The following is a 23247-nucleotide window of genomic DNA, read 5'->3' as shown; positions in this document are numbered from 1 at the left end:
GTGGAGACTGTGCTTGTCCTGACTGACAACACAGTGGCCATGCACTACCTCAACAAATGAGATGGTGTTGGGGTCCTTGCCTCCGTGCAGAGAAGCAATGCGACTATGGTTCTGGGCTCTGGAGAATAGTGTCTCTCTGACGGCAGCTCATCTGGCCGGCATGTAGAATGTCACAGTCGATGCTTTGAGCAGACCGACTTCGGCCTCCTGTGCATGAAAGCTGTGCCAGCAAGTTCTGGAGGAGATCTTCTCCTTTTGGGAGACTCCTTAAGTGGAGCTCTTTGCTTCCAGTATCAACAGGAGGGGAAAGTTGTTCTGCTCCAGTGAATTCCCTCGTCGGGAAGCTCTGGGGGATGCACTGATGGTAGACATGACTTCCCACCTCCTTTATGCATTCCTGCCGATCCTTGTCATTCCGCTGGTTCTCAGGAGACTGTGCCTGTTCGGAACCACAATGATCTTGATTGTTCTGGACTAGGCCCGGGAAGGTGGTATCTGGAGTTGTTGGACATGTCCATCTACCCTCTCTGGTGCCTTCCGAAGAGTGTCGACTTGCTCTTCCAATCAGAGGGGCAGGTCCTCCATCCGAACCACAGCAGCCTGAACCTTCATGTTTGGCTACTGAGAGGCTGAGATGCAATGAGTGGGACTTTTCGGACTTAATCCTCCTATCAGCTAGGAGACCCGCTACAATATCCATGTTTGCCTGCAGATGGCATACATTTTTTATCTGGTTCCGGGAGAGCGATCTGGATCCTTTATCCTGTCTGCTATCCCCTGTATTTAATTTTCTGTTATTCTTGGCCCAGGCAGGCCTGCAGATTGGCACTGTAAAGGGTTACCTCACCGCTATTTCAATGTTCAAGAGGTCCCTGAAACAGGGCTTGTTTTTCAGAATCCACACTGTTATGCAATTCTCCCAGGGCTTATGAACCCAGTTTCCTCCCCACCAGCTTGAGGTTCTGGCATTGGATTTGAATTTAGTTGTAAGGTTTTTATGGGTGCTCCGTTTGAATCCCTTCATTCCTGTTCTATTACACTGCCCACCCTTAAGGTGATTTTCCTGTTTGCCATCACTTCCGCAAGACGTGTGAGTATGCTCCATACATTGTTTGTTTTACCTCCCTATTTGGTTTTCTGCAAAGAGAAAGTGAGTTTGAAAATGGTCTTTGGTTTCCATCTCTACCAGAAGATCCATCTTCCTGTGTTTTTTCCTCCGCCTCACCCTTCCAAGGCAGAGGGACAATTACATTGGGTGGTCCCGGTGCGGCCCCTTAAGTTCTACGTCTCTCGCACTAGAGAAGCTAGGAAAAATGATTAGCTTTTTGTGGGTTATGCTGGTGCTTGTGCTGGCAGGGCTGTCACCAAACAGACCCTGTCAAGGTGCATCATTCTCTGCATTTTGGAATGCTATGATCTATCTAGAGAGGATGTGTCTGAGGGTCTCGGAGCCCATTCTACCAGAGTACTGGCTTCCGTCTCTACCCCCATGGAAGTGTCAATGTACTGGAAATCTGTCGGGCTGTGATGGGGCTACTTTGCAAAGCATTACTGCTTGGATTCCCTTGTGGCCCAGGATGCCCGTTTTGGTAGGGCAGTCCTCCAGAGTTTTCTGGCTTAAGTGGTGTCTTTGCTTTCTCCCTCATCCATGTGTACGTACTGCTTTGGGTGTCCATCATAGATGAGGAATCCATGGGGGGAAGGAATCCATTAGAAGAACAAATTACTTACCTCTTGGTAATGTTTTTTCTGATGCAGGTTCCTCCAATCGATTGCTGAGGCATCCAGTCTTGCAAGCAGACTGCGTGGCAGGCTTTGCAAAGACTTGACCTCTACTTAACCCAACTGCATTTCAACTTCAACCAGTTATCGGGAGGCCACATCCCATTCTGATCCTTGATAATGGTTGCATTCTTAGTTTCAGCAGTGTGACTCTCTGAGGGGGTGTGGTCCTTTGGTCAATCTGGAGGTCGTTAATCGGATAAGTCTCTCATTGGCCGAGATGTTCAGACTGTACAGTAGTGTAGGGTAGAGTAGTGTTACCATCATCTCTGAGCAGTTGAGAGAGTGTCACTGAGCAGTGTTTGAGTGATTAGTGTTCAAAAGGCGATGTATAATGTACAATTCTCATTAGGATAGAAGTAATTTCAGTTGTATCCTGATTTTCAGTTGCAAATCTATGCGCAGATGACTTGAGGGGTGATAGATTTTCAGTGGTATCTTTCTATTTACGATTAGAGAAGCACATTCTCTGGAGTCTCCCAAGGAAAGCACAGAAAGCACCAAGTCTCCCTTAGGGATTAGTAAAGTTAATTTAGTTATAGTAGTGTAAGACAATGTTAGAGACAGTCAGGTAGGTTCTCCAGCATGGGATCTGGCATGGATTCACATGCTTATGAATATCCCCTGTCAGGCTGGGAATCCTCGGTAAAAGGAAAAAACGGTTTCACTTTCACTTTAAAACTGTATTAGTCCTCTAAACAAACTGTCCCCTGGGTCATACTACCCCCTCCAATGACGGTCCTCTCCCTAAGCTTCACCCATGGTGGTCATCTTCATATTTTTACTGCACTCTTCAGTGTTGGGAGTCCTCACATAGCTCTCTGAGCTATTTTTGTGCAATTCTGAATTTTTCCATAGAAAATTGAATAATTTTGAAAGATTTGTGCTTATCGTTTCTGACCAAAGGACACCTACTGACAGCGGGGATCCGCTGCCTGGCGAAGATCTTGATTCAGCGCCGGATCGTCCATCAAAGTTCCGAGAAGGCCCTAACTTGGGCCCACTTTACGCCTTTCAATCATGTTTGAGGAGAAGGAAAGCAGGAGCCTCTTCAAACTCTGCATGAAGTGTGGATTAAGGAACGTATTCGTAGAAGATCAACATCATAAATGCTTATATTGCCTGCATCCGGAGCACGATGAGGAGGGATGCGAGATGTGCCGTGGTTTCTCAAAGAAAACCAGTTGCAGAGCGAACTCTCTCTGGGAGGAGGTAGTGATCCTTTGAGGACGCCACACCCATGTGGTTGCAAGAGAAGGCCAAGCTCTGCTGGGTTCACAGCTGATGCAGGGTTCCAAGTCGGGCAGAGCGCCATCGCCTTCACCATCAGTCTCCACAGTTAGCCTGCCAACAAAAGGGGACTCTTCTAAGAGAAAGTTCCTAACCCCGTCCAAATTCTGTTCATCAGCGGACAGACCGACAAGGGAGAAGTCTGGGGTGGACCCGTCAAACGAAATAAGAGCTCTCAGCCTTCCAAGTCAACCAATTCGATGACTGCTTTGTTGACGAGGGCCTTGGCGAGCAGATAGTCGACAAAGTCGACGTCCGCATTGAAGGAGAGCGGGTCTGTGAAGGTGTTGCCAAGGACGGCCACCCCACGTGTGTCCTTTCACCCAAGGGGTGATTCAGCTGCGGTGGCAGCGATGAAGGCAGCAGGCACCCCTGGGTTGGGGAAAGGCCCTGCGACTGCATCAGCACAGAGGCCTTTGGAAAAGGAAAGATAGGAGGACAACGCACCCGTGTTGGAATCTCCACCGGATGTGGACCCGCGTGCTGCTCCAAGAAAACCAGGGCATATTTATTCAAGCTCTGATGACGGCAACAATTATTTGCCTGATGACTACTATACAGACCACGAAGGAGGAGAATCTGAGAGCGGTGATCCTACGTCCCCTGCACGCAAATGCAAGCAAGTCGGTAGCTCCTTTCACCCCTTAACCGAGTGACATGTTGCTGGATATTGTAACGAGACTACACACACTGGTAACAGAGATCCAGCAGAGGAGGCCCCCTTCACCAGGGCCTGCGCCATCACAGGACTATCAGGAGCCGCCGAGGTTGAGCCCTCCTCGTCGGAAGAGAAGGTCTAAGGAGGTATTTTAGAAAAGAGTTCTGGCAAAAAAAAACAACCATTGATTTAATATTAAATAAATAAACCGGCGGTACCTGAAACAGTGCACCAAAAAGTGGTGCGTTTAAAATCAATGGGAAAATCCCATAGGAAATTTTCTGGTGGAATATTTTGCATGGTAACCACTGCCACCAGCCAGAAACTCGACAAAGGGGGACTGGACAGTGCCGCCTTGAAAACAGACCCAGGGGCAATCGAATTAACCCCTTCCAGTACTTCCACAATATGATGGTTTGTACTGGTTTTGGTCACAATTTTGGACTGGTAAATCTATGGTGACTTTACATGCCCTGGGAGACAGTAGTCAGTCCCAGGGTATAAAGTCTGTTTGGGGGTCACTATGACACCCCTGTGTTACTGCACTGAGGGTGCTGTGTAACACACATGAAAACAGCTGCCACGTCGTGACCAGGCTCCACACACGGACACAGCTACTACGGCTACAAGCACCGACGAGGAAAGCAACTTTGTGCCAGCTGACGGGAACTCCACATGCACACAACCCCCATAGGGCCTCCCGCTGGACGAAGTTGGATCCTTTCATTCCATTCCATGATGTCCAAGGCCTCTGACCTGTTTCAGTAAGGACCCGAGGAAACTAAGAAAGAAGGGTTCCTGTACCAGTGGCACGAGTCCAGAAGAAAGACCATCATGTCCATTCCTGGCTGATATCTGGGAGGAGGGCCTGGCGCTAATGAAGAGCCCGAGTACGGCCCTGCCCAAGCGTGCAAGATTGGAGAAAAAGTACAGAGTACCAGTTTCAGCTTGTAAGTGCTTAAGATCTCAGCCTTCGCCGGACTCGGTGGTCTTGGCCGCAGCCAGGAAGCTCTTAGCGAACCCAACTCTGGGCCTATAAATCACAGAAAAGCCTTGTAGAACAATTACATCTCCAGGTTGCTCTCCGGCTGCATCATGCACTGTCATCGACAGGCTAGCAGGCTGCTGCCAGGCCGGCCGAGAGACCACTCCACCAGAACCATTGCAGCAACAACAGCATTTCTCTCTGGTGTGCCCCTGCTCGACATCTACAGTGCTGCTATTTGGAGGTCCAAGCACACCTTCATGAGTTTCTACTGCATCGGCAGGGATTCCAGGGAGGGGTCCTGAGTCGGCCAAGCAGTGCTATGCAACCTGTTTGTTTGAGGTGAGTCTGTTCCAGAGGTGATTGTTTGTTGCTTCTGTTGAACCTTGCCCCACCTCCTGTGGTTGAGTATATGTAATGCTGTGTAATCGTTATTCATGAGCATGTGAATCCATGCCAGACCCCATGCTGAGAAGGTTTAAGTTTCTTACTTGTAACAGTTGTTCTCCAGGATTGGTCTGGCATGGATTCACATGCAAGGCCTCCCTCCTTCCCCCTCTGTGGCTCTTCTTGGTTCACACTGCCACTTTACGTGCTTGCTAAATCTGAAGATGGCCACCAGGGGTGGAGCTTAGGGAGAGGACTTTCATTGGATGGGGCAGTATGACCCAGAGGACAGTGATTGGTTTAGAGGAGGAATACAGTTTTAAAGTGAAACTGTTTTTTTTTTTTTACCGAGGATTCCCAGCTTGACGACAGGGAATATTCAATGAGCATGTGAATCCATGCCAGACCCATGCTGTAGAACAATAGTTACAGGTAAGTAACGTAACCCATACCTCTGTTGCTTTGTAAGAACAAATCAATTCTGGAGCTTGTTACATGGACTAATGGGTATGATGTCCTTTCATGTCGGGATGTTTTGTCGCAGGTTTTTATTTACAGCGAATCTTTTAACGAATAAACCCATCGATTTTCTTTCTTTTTTTGTTTTTACAAAAACATGCAGCCATGCTAGTAGCCGACCCGGCCTATCGGCCTCTGCATGTGCTCTGTTAGTTCTAACGCTAAAATCGAACTTAGCCAGTCTGTCCTATGCTTTAGAGCAATCCTCTCTGAGAGAACTTAGTTCTTCCTCCCTCCCCGATGTGTCGATAGGGGTGGACTCTAGTCGCTGGACTTCCAACGCTTTCTGGTTCAATTCCTCCCATAGTGTTCTCCTGATGCCCCCTGCTTTTGCAATTGCTTCTCCCCGTATCACCACCTTTAGGGCATCCCATAGCGTCCTTATTTGGTCTACACTGCCTGAGTTTTCAGCTTCATAATCCTCTATGGACTCTTGGAGCTCCTCCCTGAAGGTCGGATCTTTCAGGGCCTCGGCAGACATTCTCCACATAGGGATGGGCGGTCTAGGACTGTTGTGTTGCCAGTCTAACAGGGGTGGGGAGTGGTCGGAGATGGTCCTCCCTAAATATTGCATACTACCTATCTGAGGCATGTGTTCTCTGCTTATGAAAAAATAATCCAACCTCGTGTGAAGTTTGTGTGGGGATGAGTAATATGAGTATGTCCTTTCGCCCGGGTGAAGGTCCCGCCAAGCATCAATCGGATCTAGTTCATCGATCATAACATTCAGGGATGAGGTGGCGGCGGGAAAGCCGCTTACCGGTGGATAAGATCTATCTAATTCAGGATTGTGGACGCAGTTAAAATCACTTCCCCATAAGAAGAAACTGTCCCGATATTGTGACATCTGGGTGCCAAGTACCCTTAAATGGGCTGGGATATTGTTGGGGAAGTATGAGTTTACTATACATATTTCTTTGTTCTACAGTTCCCCATATGATCAGATATCTACCTTCAGGGTCCTTCACCATCTTACGTAGGAGAAATGGTACTTGGGGGGGAAGGGGAAGGGGGTTGAACCAGATGAACACTCCTCTGGCGAATTTAGAGTAGGGGGGTCCGTAGCCTTGTCCCCCCCAGTGTTCTCTGAGTCTCTCGTCAGCTTCAACGGTGCAGTGAATCTCTTGTAGGAGAGCAATGTCCACTCTCTTTCTGTGTAGGTAAGATTTAATCCTGTTCCTACGGAGGTAGGTGCCCAGGCCCCTTACATTCCAAATCAATAGTCTAATGTGCATAGCCATCTCGGTTTCGCAAAACGCTTAGGGAACCCCTTCTTCCAACGGAAGTGCAGATGGCGACATCCGGTGCCGCCAATTCGGCACTGTTTTGCAAGGTCCAGCCCATCTCGGCCCTCAAGCCAGCCTCCCATCACGCCAGCTGTGTTATTGCCTTCGGAGATTTTCCAACTTGAACAACTTCCATCCCGTGGAATGGATCAACGAAAAAGAACAACAGTAAACTGCCCCCAGCAGTCGATACGAACTCAGAACGCTCGGGGGCTCCCGGGCCTTCCAGTCCTCTCCAGGTCTTCCGGCTCGGGTGGTGTGCAGGCATTTTACCTGCACCGCTTCGGTTGGGGTGGGTCATCGTTAGTTTTGCACATGGGCCTTCGAGCTCCTGCCCGATTGCGTCGCCTTCCTGGTGTGGCGAAGCGGTTCATTCCGAGGTTGTAACCGTAGTTGATGTGTCATTCAGCTTCTCGTGTGGTCATTGTCCTTGCCATGGTGTTTATTGCTTCTCGCCATTCCTTCCGCATCCTCAGCCAGGTTGTTGTGTTCAAGCCATAGATTTGCCGCCGCCGGGGTTTCCAGAAAGATTGCCTTCCCGTTGTGAAGCACTTTGAGTCTCGCTGGATATAGCAGCATGTATTTAAGGTTGAGTTTCCTTAGAGTGGCCTTTACTGGTATGAAAGAGTTTCTTGCTCGTTGTACCACAGGTGTATAATCGGGATACATGACTATTGACGCCCCGCCTCTTCTGATCTCTCTGCCTTCTCTCGAGAACCTAAATATGGCCTCCCGATCCCTGAAGTTTAGGATTTTTGCTATTATTGCTATTATTGGTCTCGGATGTGAACCGGGGGCTTTTGAAGGGATCGTGAGCTCGCTCCACGGAAAACCCCTGGGTGAGTTTGCCTGCCCCGATTTCCTGCAGGAACAGCGATTCAATGTATTCGGTAGGGTCGGGGCCCTCTGAATCTTCCGGTATCCCTAGTATTCGGACATTATTGCGGCAGGCACGGCCTTCCGCATCTTCTGAGCGCGTTTCCATTCGAGCTACTGTAGATTCCAGCTCTTTGACTTTTGCTTTAAGTTCCAGTGTGGTCTCCGTGGTGTCCTGCAGGGAGGCTTCCGCGGTGACCATCCTGTCGGTTAGGTTTCGCGGATCTTGTCTCATCAGTTGAATGTCTGATTTTATTTCGCCAATCTTGTCTTCCATGGAGAGTCTCCAGGATCTACTGCCTGGGTCAGAAATTCTTCGGCAGCGCTTGCCTTCTGTGGCATCTGTTGTTTTGGTCTGACTGAGGTGAAGGAATCCATTGTGACAAGTTTGGGTTTTTGCCTTGGAGGTGACATTATTTCTAAAGAGGGTTTTTGGTGAGATGCTATGTGATGTCTGCTTCAAGTTCATGATCGGCGTGAAGTAACCGTGGAACCCGGTGGGTCGCCCGTTCACCATGGCTTACGGCTGAGTATTCCGAGAGGTATGTGCAGTGCCGTTGTTGCCTGTGGTAGTAGCGTGTTTGTTGGGCCTTCCTCTTGAGTCGTTTGTGCAGCTGTTGGCCCTGTTACTTGTTGCTGTTTGGGCCCGACTATTGTGAGGGAGTCCTTGATGCGGCTTTGTTTGCTTTTGGGAGTTGACTTCCCCTGCTACTGGGTTTCCGGTTCCTCGCTCCGCCTCGGGACTCACTCGCGTGCTCTCATGCTATAGGGCCGATGGCTGTCTTCGCTGGATCCCGCAGTGATGTGGCCCCTTCCAACGGCCTTATTCTCCTGCACCGGTGGTACTGGGGCATTGGTGGCTTCTGTTTTTTTGGGGTGGTTAGGCAGTCGTGATGTTGGCCTCCCGCTGGTGTGGTCCCAGCCGTGGTGGGTGTGGGGCACTGTAGCCGGTGTGCCTTCCCCTCTTCCGGAACCGTGGTGTCTCTTGGGCGTCCCGTTGTCACTGCACCTTACTTTCCGCAGCACTTCTTTTCTCGGGACCTCTAATTGTCAGGTATATAGGGAGCCTATGTCTATCCTAGGGCCATCGTAGATTGGTAGTCTTGTGGCCTGATGGCTACTCAGGCCGTTTCCGGTGATTGCTTGGGCCCTGGGAGGCGTTCCGCTCTTCAGCCCCTCAGCCATTTTGTGTGGGAGGGTGCAGTTCACTAGTTTGTTACGAGCGCCGCCATTTTGCATGCAGTAAGGGGCCACACCTCACTCACCTCGTTTTTGTGATATATTGATCCGGTTATTACCAAAGGGTAGTTCCCCCTCTCGGTGCTGTAGGATCTATGGTGCTGTGCTGTTTTGCCCCATTATGTGTGTATCATTCAGGCAGGAGGTTGGGGAGTGTCCGCAGGAGTAAAGCCTCTCTTGGCCGTTGGTGCGGGGTGTTTCTCGTGCTGGGGCCAGGCACTCCAGCTCTGTGTAAGTGTCGGTCCTCTGTCTGCGTGGGTAGGCCGTGTGATGGCCCCTACCGCGGGGCTCGTAGGATTACGTTGCGGTTTGGCTGGATCCAGGTGTCCCGGGGGGGCTCATGTCTCGCAGGGTCGTCTGCACCGGGTCGTGTGTGCAGGCCGTATGGTGGTCGCTGCCTGCAGGGCCCGCCGGTGTCTGTTAGGGCTCAGTGGTGGTCCGGGGTGCCCGGGATAGAGCGCCGCAGACCGAATTGTCTGCCGAGGATGAATATTGCCCGGCGGCGAAGTCCTCCATCCGCCGGGTCCCAAGAAGGGCCTTGGTGTCCCGGAAGGCTTAGTGCGCCTCTCCGTGCGGCGCTCCCTGTTCACTTAGGGGCCCGCACCGGCCCGGGCCTCCAGCCCCCGCCTTCTCCTCCTCACCTCTCAGGGGCAGAGCGCCCCGGGCGGCAGGCGCCTCGCGATAGTCTCGGCGCAGGGATGGGGGGCGCAGATGTCCGAGCCCGTCTGTGGCGCAGGTGGTCAGCGACTCTGCACCCTCCGGAGCCGCAGGTGCCGCCTCCCTCAGTTGTTGGGCTCTCCTCGTCTGCGGGCTCAAGGGGACCGAAGCGTGGAGGTCGAGTTTTAAATGTTGCCGGCTCCGTTTTCCTCTAAGTTCACCTTTGAGTGGTGCACGATCGGGTGAGGCAGCTGGACACATAATTATTCTCATCCTCGGATCAGGCTGGAAGTTCTTTTAAGGATCAGTCTCAGTATCGGGGCAGGAGCTCGGGAGAAGTACGTCCTCAGTCCATGGATCTAGGCCACGCCCCCCTTTAAGGCGTTTTATTATGTATTTACGCCTAAATATCTTGCCGTTTATGGATTGTATTCCTGCCTGGCTGAACATCCCACATGATAAGACTGTCAACTGTGTGCAAAGTCAATAGAATCCAGTAGACATATACTGACTGCATGTGAAAAGTTAACACAACTCTATGCTTAGGGTTATGAGCGTTTTTGAACTCAGCCAAGCAGTATTGAAACAGATCCGTCTGGTCCACGATTGGTGCTGCACATTCTCTTGTGATTACTGATGCAGCTATGCACATTTGGGCGATCACACAACGTTTTTTTTTTAACTAATAGCACTGCAACTGATTACAACTTGGCAACCAACAAGGTTTATCAATGAATTGGACTTTAAGTGAATGGGCTTTTAAGATTGAATGTTTGTTGACGCTCAATGGTAATAAATGAACAGACAGAAGATTTTTGGACATTGATGAAATTAGTATATGCATCCACCTAGTATTGTACATAATGTTTTTCTTTTTCCCTTTTATTCATATATACATGTTGCTTTTTAATATAGATAATAGTATGTGGTTTTTAGTAGTATATGATATTTTGGACTGTATGCAAAAGGCTTACAAATTTCAGCCAAAGCATTAAATAAAAAAATAAAAAGATTACAAAGATTATTATTGAAGGTAAGTAATGTATTCTTTGTCGCTCTCAATAGCACTTGTCAATATGAATATGGCTTACTTGACAATATGAGTATCTTAAAGATCGGGTTTGAAATACAGATCTTTAAGAAATGTTTTTGTTTACAAATGCATGTCTTCAAATTCACGTAATTATCCTTGCTTTTATCAGCCACTGTAAATGTTAGTAGTGCAACCGTAATGAATGGTGAACATTCCTGACTAACTACTAATAAAGTACAAAAACATGTGCTCCCCCCCGTGCATGCTATATTTACATTCTGACTTGTTTAACGTGAATTGCAACAATCATTTTGTCTACATATAAAATTGTTTCATACATTCAATTTTAATGTTTTTTTAAAAAAATATTTTATTATCAGAATCAAGGAGAAGTTCCCCCAAGCTTTTGATGATATCTGTCTGTATTCTGAAGTCTCCTCCTTGCTAGCACATTGCACATTTCGTCTACCTTCTCGGAGGTTTATCCAGGAGCTTTTCCAAGATGTTCAGTTTCTACTTGTAAGTTCTTTTTCATCCAATTCATTCAATGTGTAACCTAGTCTACAATGATTTGAAAAGGTTGATATATTTTGGCAGAGCATGCAACTGGTAGAATTTTTTTTTATGTGCAGTAGGGTGGGAATTATTGTGACGCACATACGTCTAGTGGATGTTCTTCTCCCATAGAAGTCATTAAACTGCACCTGAAGCAGCAGATGTCGCTCATCTTGCACCAATGTTCTTTGAACGGATTGCTTTCTCCCACAGATTCCTCATCTTGATATATAGCTATCCAGCATCAGCTGATTGGAAATATTTTCGACAGGTTGGGTGGTGCTGCTCGATATTTATTGATGACTTCCCCCGTATACGGCTGTGCCATCCCTCGATCAGACATGACATTGGGCGGCATATAAAAGGATGCACTACTCCCCCATACCTCAGGTCTTTGTTTCGAAGGGATTGTGTCCTCCGACGTATTCCTTATCTTTGATAATTCGTCTCCAGCTTGCTGGCCTCGGAAATGTTTTCTCTGTAGAGGGCGCTACACGTCGACGTCCGCCGAGCTGGTGTCCCTCGACAGCCACCATATCGGCGTCGACGTCGCCATGCCCATAAATAGCCACGCGCTGCCTCCGTTGCTCAGTTCAGTTTTTCCGCGCTTCGTGGGGCCTCGGAATATCGTTGCTCAGATCAGTCAGATAGACCTCTTATATTTCCTCGATAAAACCAACTCGTACTCGATGGCTTCTTCATCCGAACCGACGACACAGCGGTCCGGCTTAAAAAAATGTCGAGACTGCGGAAAGAAAATGTCGATAACGGATTCTCACAAGATCTGTTTGTGGTGCTTGGGAGTCAAGCACCATTGTTCGGAGTGTGAGGACTGCATGTCCATGACGGTGAAAGCCTTGAAGGAGCTCAAGGGGAAGCTCGAGAGAGGTAAGTCAGGCAAAACATCCTCGAAAGTTTCTTCGGTCGAGGCATTCGTCTCCTCGCCGTCGAAAACATTCCCATTCTAGGTCTCGAAGTAGCTCCCACTACTCGTCGAGATCTAGACACTCGAAGAAGAGACGTTGAAGATCCCCTTCCTCGTCATCTTCTGTTTCCCCAGAGAGGGTCTCCTGCCCCACAAAACACAGCTCTCTGGCTGAGTGGGAGGAATTCAGGAAGAAAATGCTAAGCGTCTTCGAGAAAGCGTCCTCGACCCCCTCGAAGACATCTGAGGGTGATACCCTGGGTGAAAGACCCAAAAAATCAAAACACCGCAAGTCGTTGCACCCGGCGAAAGAGTCCACCCAAGAGCACCACGGGCCATCAGGTAAGAAGGCACCATCTTCGACACCGTCGTCGAAGATCCCTTCGACTCATGGATCGGCGCCATCGACGCCATTGTCGAAGGGTTCTTCGATGCATCGGTCGAACGAATCGACGCCGGCAGCGACGCCGATAAAGGAAAAAACCACGGCTACTTCACAGCCAATGGTTATACCCAGAGCCTCCAGCACGACGCTGAGAACTTCGTCGACATCCTCAAGTAGGATCCTGATCCTCTCGAGTTCCTCAAAGCCTCTTCCAGTTTTCTCGACGCCTTTCTTGGCGCCTTCGAAGCCTTTCACATCGGCGTCGACGACATCGACGTTTTCTCGGCCAATAATGACAAGTTTGGCTCCTTCTGCTTTAGAAATGGGTTTTACACCATTTCCGAGGTCAGAGTACCCCAGATTATCTTCAATCTTTGAAGAAGGGGAGGATTCTGACCAAGAAAGACCCTTCGGGCTGCAGAGGACCACACCACCTGTTTCAGAGGATTTTATATCTGAGGAAAGAAGGTTGAAAGACCTACAGGAATCATTACATGAAGCAAGTGGATTGGACACTTCGCCAGAAGTGGAATTTGTCAAACCAGACCAAGGAGAACATGCCGAAACCCCCTATAGAACCCTGATGGCAAGAATTATTAAATTCATGGGTTGGTCTGCGCCTTCACCTGTTTGTCAACAGGATGACCTTACAGACATACTAGATAAAGGTCCACAGGAGGATCCTGTGGTCCCTTTCCATACAGCTTTACAAAGGAAGATTTCATCAAATTGGGAAACTCCTGAGGTTATCCCTGCAGTCAATAAAAAATTGTCAGCCAAGTATAGGGTAGCTGCGGCTGACCCTGAATATTTATCAAAACACCCGACTCCAGAGAGCCTGGTGGTTCAAGCGGCAACTTCATCAAGCAGCAGATCCGCTTATCCTACTGTCCCACAGGATAGAGATGACAAAAGGTACGATTCTATGGCAAAAAAAGTATTTTCTGCTTGTAGTATGGCGTTGAAGTCCATCAACACCACTTGTACGCTCGCCAGGTTCAGTCACACACTGTGGGAGTGTGCTTCATCAGCAGCTGACTGCATACCGGAAGGAGATGAAAGGGAAGCCTTCCTTAACATCATTAAAGATGGCAAAGATGCCATGTGCGAATCTCTTCAAACTGGCATTGATTCCGCTGACAGTATCAGCAGGGCCATGGAGGCAAGTACTACAATCCGCAGGCATGCGTGGTTACGAAAGTCTGGCTTTGCTCCAGATGTACAGGCCAGACTTTTGAATATGCCATTTGACGGCTCTTCTTTATTCGGTAAAAAGGCCGATGACAGTCTGGAAAAGTTGCAAACATCTAAAGCAGCAGCAAAATCTTTAGGAGCTGCAATCGGCCAAACTCCTTTTCGCCCCTCAGGAACCTCTGGGAGAGGAAAGTCCTTTCGCTATTATTCCGACCAGGAACTGAAAGGCAGAGGACACCCGGCTCAAAGAGGCCAAAGGAGATCCACCCGAGGTGGACGGGTCAAAAGTACTAAGGCCGCAGCAGAAGCAGGTGCCTCTCTACCTTCGGCATCTTCATCAGCCGCCCCCAAACCACTCTGAGGTCTTTCCACACAAAACACCTGTAGGGGGCAGGTTAACTCACCATCTGACGGAATGGCAGGCTATTACGTCAGATGCTTGGGCATTGGAGACAGTTGCCCAGGGTTACTGCCTACCCTTTCTATACATCCCTCAGAGTCATCCACCGGGGCACAGCTCTCTAAAAGTTCCAGATCCGCTCCTCTTGCAGGAAATTGTAGACCTGCTAGAGAAAGGTGCCATAGAACCGATACCTGTAGCGGAGAGGAACAAGGGCTGGTACTCCCCCTAGTTTCTCAGACCGAAGGAGGACGGAGGACTGAGACCCATCTTGCACTTACGAGAATTGAACAAGGTCCTCAGGAAGGACAAGTTCAAGATGGTAACTCTCTCTCAGATCCTTCAGGCCCTCCAGATCCAGGACTGGCTGGTATCTCTGGACCTCCCGGATGCTTATTTCCATGTGCCAATCCATCTCAAACACAGGAGATACCTGAGGTGCGCAATTGGCGGCTCTCATTATCAATTTTGAGTTCTGCCATTTGGGCTGACCTCCGCCCGAGGGTCTTCACCAAGCTAATGTCGGTAGTGGCTGCAAGTCTAAGGAGGGAAGGGATCCACGTCTACCGCTACCTGGACCATTGGCTAATCAAAGCTGTATCTTCGGAACAAGCTCAGATCCAGCTAGATTATGTCTGCCACTTCCTTCACAAACTGGGCTTCTCCCTCAATTTAAAGAAGTCACAGATGATACCATCACAGAGACTCCAGGTCATCGGAGAGGTCCTGGACACTTCCCTGGGAAAAGCCTCGCCACCAGAGGTGAGGACTCAAGATATTCTGCAGATGGTCAACAAGTTTCAAAATGCCCAACATCTCCCAGCCTTCGACTTTTTGAGATTGCTAGGCCTCATGGCATCCTGCATCTTCCTTGTGCCCGAGGCTCGCCTGAGAATGAGATCTCTCCAGTGGGCACTAAGAACCCACTGGTCACAATACCCAGGAAGAATGACAGATCTCCGCATTCCGGACAAGGTAGCCCACGACCTTCAATGGTGGGCCTATCCAGAGAACATCTTGAAAGGAGAACTGTTTTGGCAACCATGGCCGGAGATAACAGTAGTCACAGACGCCTCACTCACGGGGTGGGGAGCCCATGCCAACAACTTGACCATCAGCGGTCGTTGGTCTCCATCGGAGTCCAGACTACACATCAACCTATTAGAGCTGAGAGCGATCAGACTAGCGCTGAAAGCTTTCCTGCCATCAGTACAGGGGAGAAATGTCCTGATAATGACGAACAACACGGTGGCCATGCACTACCTCAACAAAAGAGGAGGCGTAGGGTCACTGCCACTGTGCAGAGAGGCAATGCATCTCTGGTTTTGGGCAATTCAGGAAGGAATCTCTCTATCGGCAGTCCACCTAGCTGGAGAGAAGAATTTGACAGCAGACGCTCTGAGCAGGCAGAGCACAGTCTCCCACGAGTGGGAGCTAGCTCAGGAAGTCCTTCAAGAGATCTTCGCCCTTTGGGGAACCCCTCGGGTGGATCTGTTCGCCACCAGCACCAACAGGAAGTGCAATCTGTTCTGTTCAAGGGAATTTCCCCAGAGAGAAGCTCTAGGGGACGCGTTCGTAGTGGACTAGGAGTTTCCACTCCTTTACGCGTTTCCACCAGTCCCTGTTATTCCTCAAATGATCAGGAGGTTGAGAAGATTCCGGAAAACCATGATCCTAATTGCCCCGAACTGGGCCAGGAGAACGTGGTACCCGGACCTTCTGGGTATGTCCATCTGCCCTCCAATCCGTCTTCCACTCAAAGAGAATCTTCTCTTGCAGAAGGGAGGCCAGGTTCTCCATCCAGACATAAGAACCCTCAACCTTCACACTTGGCTTCGGAAAGGTTGAGGTACAAGGATTGGGACCTCCCTGATGACGTTATGAATGTGTTGCTTTCGGCCAGAAGGCCAGCAACAAAGTCTTTATACCGCTGCCGTGGGAACAAATTTTGCAGCTGGTGTAGAGAAGAGAATATCGACCCTTTTTCATGTGGTACACCAACGGTGTTATCGTTTCTACTCTACTTGGCAAACTCAGGCCTCCAAGTTGGCACTGTAAAAGGCTATCTCGCGGCGCTATCAATCTTCAAGCCCACTGCGGAGGAGCCATCGCATTTCAAACTACCCTTAGTAATACAATTTCTCAAGGGATTAACTAATGTTTATCCTCCAAGACCATTCCAAGTTCCCTTATGGGACTTAAATTTAGTCTTAAATTTCCTAATGGGTACTCCCTTCGAACCACTCCACTCTTGTTTGCTGAGATTTCTCACTCTTAAAACTGTCCTATTAGTAGCACTAACATCTGCTAGGAGGGTGAGCGAATTACGATCTCTATCTTGTAAACCCCCCCCATACAATTTTCCATAAGGACAAAGTTGTCCTACAGGTGAAGCCTAATTTCCTCCCAAAGGTGGTTTCTGAATTTCACATCACTCAGAAAATGACCTTACCTTTGTCGTTCTACCCTCCTCCCCATCTGGTGAAAGAGGAAGAAAGGCTACATAGGCTGGACCCAAGGCGAGCTCTAAGCTTTTACATCAGCAGACTGGCTAGGATTAGGCAAGCAGACCAACTGTTTGTAGGCTACTGAGGTCACAAGTTGGGACTACCCATAACAAAACAGACCATTTCCAGGTAGATTATTTTGGCCATTCGGGAATGTTACAAACTGGCAGGGAAAGAGCCACTCCAAAATCTTAGGGCTCATTCAACCAGGGGTATTGCAGCCTCTTCGGCCCTCCAAAGAGGGATACCGGTCCGAGACATATGTGCGGCTGCCACATCCTCACATACATTCACAAGATTTTACAACCTGAATTCCTCCGCTGGTCAAGAGACCAGATTTGGCAAAGCCGTATTACATTCGGTTCATTCCTAAAAGGCATACATAACATTATTACTCCCACCTCCAATTACATGCCACTGCTATGGTAGTCTATCAAAGATAAGGAATACGTTGGAGGACACAATCCCTTCGAAGAACAAGTTACTTCTTACCTGGTAACGTTATTTCGATGGGATGTTCCTCCGACATATTCCTTATCGCCCCTCCCATCCATCCCCGCAGTAATACTTCCCTTGTGGTTGCAGCTTACGCTCCTTCAAGGTCAATAACCAATTCAGGCATGACTTATCTCATGCTACAAAACAGAACTGAGCGACGGACGCCGCGCGTGGCTATTTATGGGCATGGTGACGTCGACGCCGATACGCTGGCTGTCGAGGGACACCAGCTCGGCGGACGTCGACGCGCAGCGCCCTCTACAGAGAAAAAATTTCCAAGGCCAGCAAGCTGGAGAAGAATTATCAAAGATATGGAATACGTCGTCAGACCATCCCATCGAAAGAACGTTACCAGGTAAGAAAGTAACTTGTTCTTCTGCCTGCTCAGCACTCTATTCGAAAAATCATTTTCGATTCTAGAATTCGATACTGCGTCAGTATGTCAGGATTTAAGCCTTTCTGGGTTTAAGTGCTCTAAGGAACTTTAACTCCAAAATGTCCCTCACGGACCCACCCTATATCTGTGTGTGGCGTCTTGCTGTCCAGCATGACATGGAGCAATCTGGTACTTTTCTGGCGATGAACCCGAAGGTGGTAAAGGAACGCTCGGCTAAACTAGCGCTTGGCAGACCGCAGTCTAAAACCCCGGCAAAATCGCTTGCACAGTCACTGCAGCACGATATCGAGGGGCAGACTCCCGAGAAACATCGCAAGGGAGGTTGCCATGAGAAATTTTAAAAAGCGTTGGCAATCCCGTAGCAACTCTCACTGCACCTCATCTTCCTGCACAAGAAAAAACGCAGGCGCGATACAGAGTCGGCGGATGTAAGAGGTAAGTCGTATCTTGCGAAAGGTGAGTCTAGGGAGGAGTGGGAGGATTTTAAGACCCAAATGCCTTGGGGTCATGGCGCACTGTCAAAGCCAGTGTCGGTGAGGTCATACTGTGACATCTACAACTGTGGTCCGCAAACAGAACGTGCTTTGCCGTTGAATTTGGCAGACCAACTCAACACGGAGCTTACGAAGAAGTATAACTGGCAAGAGTAGACTCCCACAGGGGTTAGTGGTACAGGCCATAACGGTTGCGTCCGGAACCTCAATATCAAACCTCCCCACCGACGGGGAGATAAAAAATCTCTGTCAAAATAATCTTTTCCTGGGGGGAGCATGGCTCTTAAGTCTGTAAATGCCTCTTGTGCTTCCTCCAAATTCTCCCATAGCCTCTGCAGCACAATTTGAGAAGCAGCTGATCAGCTCCCAGAGTGGGAAATCAAAGCTGGCTTCTTAAATATAGTGGCTGATGGCAAGGAAATGGCCTGTCAAGCGCCTCAAGCAGGGTTGGATGCGGAATCTATACGGTTCGTGTTATGGGCACTTCAATAGTCTTGTGCAGGTCTGCGTATTTGTTGGGCTTGGGGGTTTTTGGCCCAGAGTTGACGAGTCCCTAGAAAGGTTTAAGGACTCAAAGCTCACGGCTAAGTCACCGGGATTAGCTGTGCAGCAACAGCCTCCACGTCAGAATTTTGCCTTTTGGTCCAGAGGACGTATTACAGGAGTTACTCCACATTTCCTAGAAGGGCATAAGTGCCCCAGGCCAAACTAGGGCAGCGCAGGTTTCCACGGCCAGGAAGAGGTAGAGGAAGGTCAAAGCAATGTAGCTGTAGCGTCGACATCCACAGTGCCTCAGGAACCTCTTTGAGGTAAATTCCTAATTTCACAGGTTGGTGGAAGAGTCTCTGGATTCTTGGGCAGATGGATGGAAATGACCTCCAATGCCTGGGTCCTTCAGCAGGTCGAGTGGGGCCACTCCCTTCCATTTTTGAAGAGACCACCGGGCAGACCTCCACCTCCCTCCCAACGGCCAGATTGGGTGCTATCGGAAGATCTGCAGGCTCTTTGTTTGCAAACATGGTCGTTGACGTCAGTTCTCCAGCATGGGGTCTGGCATGGATTCACATGCTCATGAATATTCCCCGTCGTCAGGCTGGGAATCCTCGGTAAAGAAAAAACCAGTATCAGTTTCGTTTCTGATCTGTCTTTCGTAGTAATAACCAATCACTGGTCTCTGCGTCATACTGACCACAGCCAATGACTGCCCTCTACCTAAGCACCGCCTCTGGCAGCCATCTTCAGATTTTTACCGCACGTTCATGTGTTGGGATCCTCGTGCTATTGCTCTCGAGCGTTAGTGCTATTTTTTCACGTTTTTTTCTCAAAAACTTCGTTTTTTCCGGTCAAAAGAGCCTCAAGCTCCACCGACTCTCCATCCGATCAACGGGGACCCGTGTCGGATTCGTCTGCGCCCCTCAAGGGTGAAGATTTCGTCAAGCTACGTTTTGGAGGACTCCAGAAGCTTCTCAGGCCTGGACATGGCCCAGGGGAAGGGAAACTCGACGCCCGGAAAGCTGTTCAGGGTCTGCCCTGGATGCCAGCTGCAGAACGTCTTTAAGGAGGACGAACACTCCTTTTGTCTCTACTGCTTACATGAGGACAAGACGCACGTGGAGAAGGACTGTGCGTTTTGCGGCAATATGTCGGAGCGGACCATGAAGGACCGCCACCAACGCCTCGCCAACTGGCTGGAAGGGAAGAGCCCGTCAGGCGAGAAGAAAAGGAAGAAATCCGAGCGGTCTTCTAAGACCTTTGAGGACGCCCCGGCGACGGGGGTCCAACACAAGGCCAAGCACCGCGAGTCCGCTGGCACCGGGAGCGCCGAACGGTCGGGCTCTACGGGCGCCAGGCAGGGCGCACCCTCCCCGGCACCTTCAGACCCCGCCGTCGTCGCCAAGGAGGTCAAGGCGGCAAAGCCTCGTCGAAACAGTATTGAACCGGCCGTGGGGTCGGGCCCCCACCGAAGCACCCCGGTGGGAGGCCGGCTGGCGAGCTTCGTCAGCGTGTGGGAGTCCATCTCCACCGACCGTTGGGTGCTGGACGCCTTAGCCCGGGGCCACGTGCTCGAGTTTCAAAGAAGGTGCCCGCGCGTCCCCCCCGTGGCCAGGAAAGAGCTTCACGTCCCTCACCTTCTCCTGGAGGTAAAGGAGATGCTCAGGAAGGGCGCCATCGAACTCGTCCCAAAGAGGCTTCGGGGCTCCGGAGTTTACTCGAGATACTTCCTCGTGAAGAAGAAGACGGGAGGATGGCGCCCCATCCTAGACCTGCGACGTCTGAACAAGTTCATCAAGGCGCAGAAGTTCCGGATGGTCACCCTCCAGCACGTCCTGGGTCAGCTGGAGGAAGGAGACTTCCTGTCGTCGTTGGATTTGGAGGATGCCTACTTCCATATTCCCATCCTAAAGGGGCACCGAAAATTCCTCAGGTTTGTGGTCCAAGGGCGTCACTACCAGTTCAAAGCCCTCCCCTTCGGTCTACGGTCGGCACCCAGGGTATTTACCAAGTGCCTTGCACCGGTGGCGGCGCAGCTGCGCCGCGAGGGGATCCACGTCTACCCCTACCTGGACGACTGGCTCATCCGAGCCAAGACGAGGGAGCTCGCCGTGGAGCACACGGCAAGGACCGTCCAACTTCTCACGGACCGGGGATTCTCCGTGAACTACGCCAAGTCCCACCTGGTGCCCATGCAAAACGCACTGTTTCTGGGAGCGAAGCTCGACACAGTGTCCCTTCTGGCCTCCCCGTCGGAGGAAAGGACCAGGTCCATCCTGGGCAAGGTACAGCGGATGTTGGTTTCCGACGCGGCCAAGGTGAGGTCCATCAAGTCCCTCCTCGGAATGATGTCTTCTTGCATCTACCTCATTCCCATGTGCAGGCTCCGGATGCGCCCGTTACAGGAGTTCCTGGACGCGCGCTGGATCCAAACGACGGGCGGCTTCGAGGAGAGGATCACACTCGACGAGAGTTTCCGCCGAGCGGTCCGGTGGTGGGGCACCCGGGCGCATCTGACGGCGGGCATGGACTTCCAGACCCCAGACCACCAGGAGACAGTGACCACGGATGCCTCCCTTGAAGGGTGGGGAGCGCACACCGAAAATCTGCACGCTGAGAGGCCTTTGGTTCCCGACGGAGAAGTCCCTCCATATCAACGTCCTGGAGCTCCGTGCAGTGTTCTGGGCCCTCAGGTCCTTCCTTCCGTCCCTCAAGGGCAAGGTGGTGAGGATCTTCACCGACAACACCACCACCATGTTTTACATCAGGAAACAGGGCGGAACCAGGTCCCCAGCACTGTCCAAGGAGGCGCAGGACCTGTGGCATTGGGCCGTCGCCCAAAGGATGTTTCTGGTGCCGTTTCATCTGGCAGGGATAAAAAACACCATCGCCGACTCACTCAGCAGGGAGCTGCGCTCGTGCCACGAGTGGGAACTACGGCAGGATCTAGTGGATCGCCTCTTCCGACGGTGGGGCACACCCCAGATCGACCTGTTCGCGACGGCGACGAACTCCAAGTGCCGGAGGTTCGCCAGCAGGTTTCCCCAGGCGAGGAGCATGGGCGATGCTTTCTCGTTCCCCTGGGAGGGCCTGTTCCTCTACTCGTTCCCTCCTTTGCCACTGCTAATCCGGCTCGTCAACCAGCTCAAGAGGTCACGGTGCAGGATGATCCTCGTCGCACCTTCGTGGCCGAGGCAGATATGGTTCCCGGGCCTTCTAGGCTTATCAGCGTCCCCGCCAATCAGGCTGCCGGTGGACGCGGATCTACTCTCCAGGGAAGGAGGCGCCATCCTCCACCACGACCCGAAATCGCTGAACTTGCAGGCCTGGCTCCTGCAGCGCTAGAGTTTGGAGGATACGACATACCGGCCGACTGCAGAGAGGTTCTTGCAAAGGCCAGGGCGTCCTCGACTCTTAAATGCTATGGACACAAATGGAAGAGGTTCTCTGTCTGGTGCCACGCACAGAAGATTAACCCTCTACGGATTACGGCTCCCCAGGTACTGCCGTACCTGCTGACGCTGGCCAAAGCTGGACTGGCTCACGAGTCCATCAAGATTCATCTTGCTGCGATCTCCCGATACACCAGAACCACGGGCCGGACGTCCTTGTGGTCTCATCGTCTGGTGAAAGAGTTCATGAAGGGACTGTTCAGATCGTTCCCGCCGGTGAAGGCTCCGGCCCCGGCGTGGGAGCTCAACGTGGTGCTGACCAAGCTCATGGGACCTCCGTTCGAGCCTCTACACTCGGCCCCGTTGAAGTTTCTGTCGTGGAAAACAGCGTTTCTTGTGGCCATCACCTCCGCACGACGGGTGGGAGAGATCCAGGCCCTTTCCTGCAAGGCCCCGTACTTGACTTTTCACGACACAAGGGTAGTGCTCAGGACGCACCCCTCCTTCATGCCCAAGGTACCGTCGGACTTCCATCTCAACGAACCCTTGGTGTTGCCTGTGTTCTTCCCGTCGCCTTCGTCGCCGGCTGAGAGGACTTTGCACTCGCTGGATGTGGCTAGAGCGCTGAAGTTCTACGTGGACCGCACAAAGTGTTTTCAGAAGACGTCACAACTCTTTGTGAATTTTGGACCTGTCAATCAGGGGAAGGCTCTCTCGAAGGCTTCCATTTCCAGATGGCTCTCCGGCTGTATCATGTACTGTCATCGGTTGGCAAACCGACCGCTGCCTGGCCGTCCGAGAGCCCATTCCACCAGAACGATCGCAGCCACCACGGGGTTCCTTTCTGGTGTGCCCCTGCTGGACATATGCAGGGCTGCTACGTGGAGGTCGACGCACACCTTCACGAAATTCTACTGCGTCGATCGGGATTCCAGGGAGGAGTCCAGGGTCAGCCAAGCAGTGCTGCGCAACCTGTTCGCCTGAGGTGAGCCTGGTGAGGAGGTAAGATGCTTAATGTTGGGTTTGATGTAATGCTTAATGTTGAGCCTTTGCCACCTCCCGTGGTTGTTCATGTGTGTACTGCTATGTATTCTTTATTCATGAGCATGTGAATCCATGCCAGACCCCATGCTGGAGAAGGAACAAGTTACTTACCTGTAACTGTTGTTCTCCAGCATGGGTCTGCATGGATTCACATGCGAACCCTCCCGCCTACCCCTCTGCGGCTCTTCACTTGGTCATACTGCCACTTCACGTGCTTCCAAATCTGAAGATGGCTGCCAGAGGCGGTGCTTA

The 23247-nt window shown here is 50.8% G+C and overlaps 1 protein-coding gene across 2 annotated transcripts in view; it reads left to right on the top strand.

Annotated features, from left to right (window-relative positions):
* Window positions 1-23247, top strand: part of RICTOR (RPTOR independent companion of MTOR complex 2) — a 1615046-nt gene that overhangs the window by 1570857 nt on the left and 20942 nt on the right. For both annotated transcript variants that reach the window (XM_069627164.1, XM_069627163.1), the window contains one exon: window positions 11093-11231. In XM_069627164.1, coding sequence (XP_069483265.1) covers window positions 11093-11231 — 139 coding nt within the window. The remainder of the gene's footprint in view (window positions 1-11092; window positions 11232-23247) is intronic.

The sequence above is a fragment of the Ambystoma mexicanum genome, chromosome 6p, assembly GCF_040938575.1.
Source record: "Ambystoma mexicanum isolate Mex_15411 chromosome 6p, UKY_AmexF1_1, whole genome shotgun sequence".
NCBI classification, from domain to species: domain Eukaryota; kingdom Metazoa; phylum Chordata; class Amphibia; order Caudata; family Ambystomatidae; genus Ambystoma; species Ambystoma mexicanum.
The sequence above is the reverse complement of the archived record's forward strand: the minus strand, read 5'-3'. Positions and strand labels throughout refer to the sequence as shown.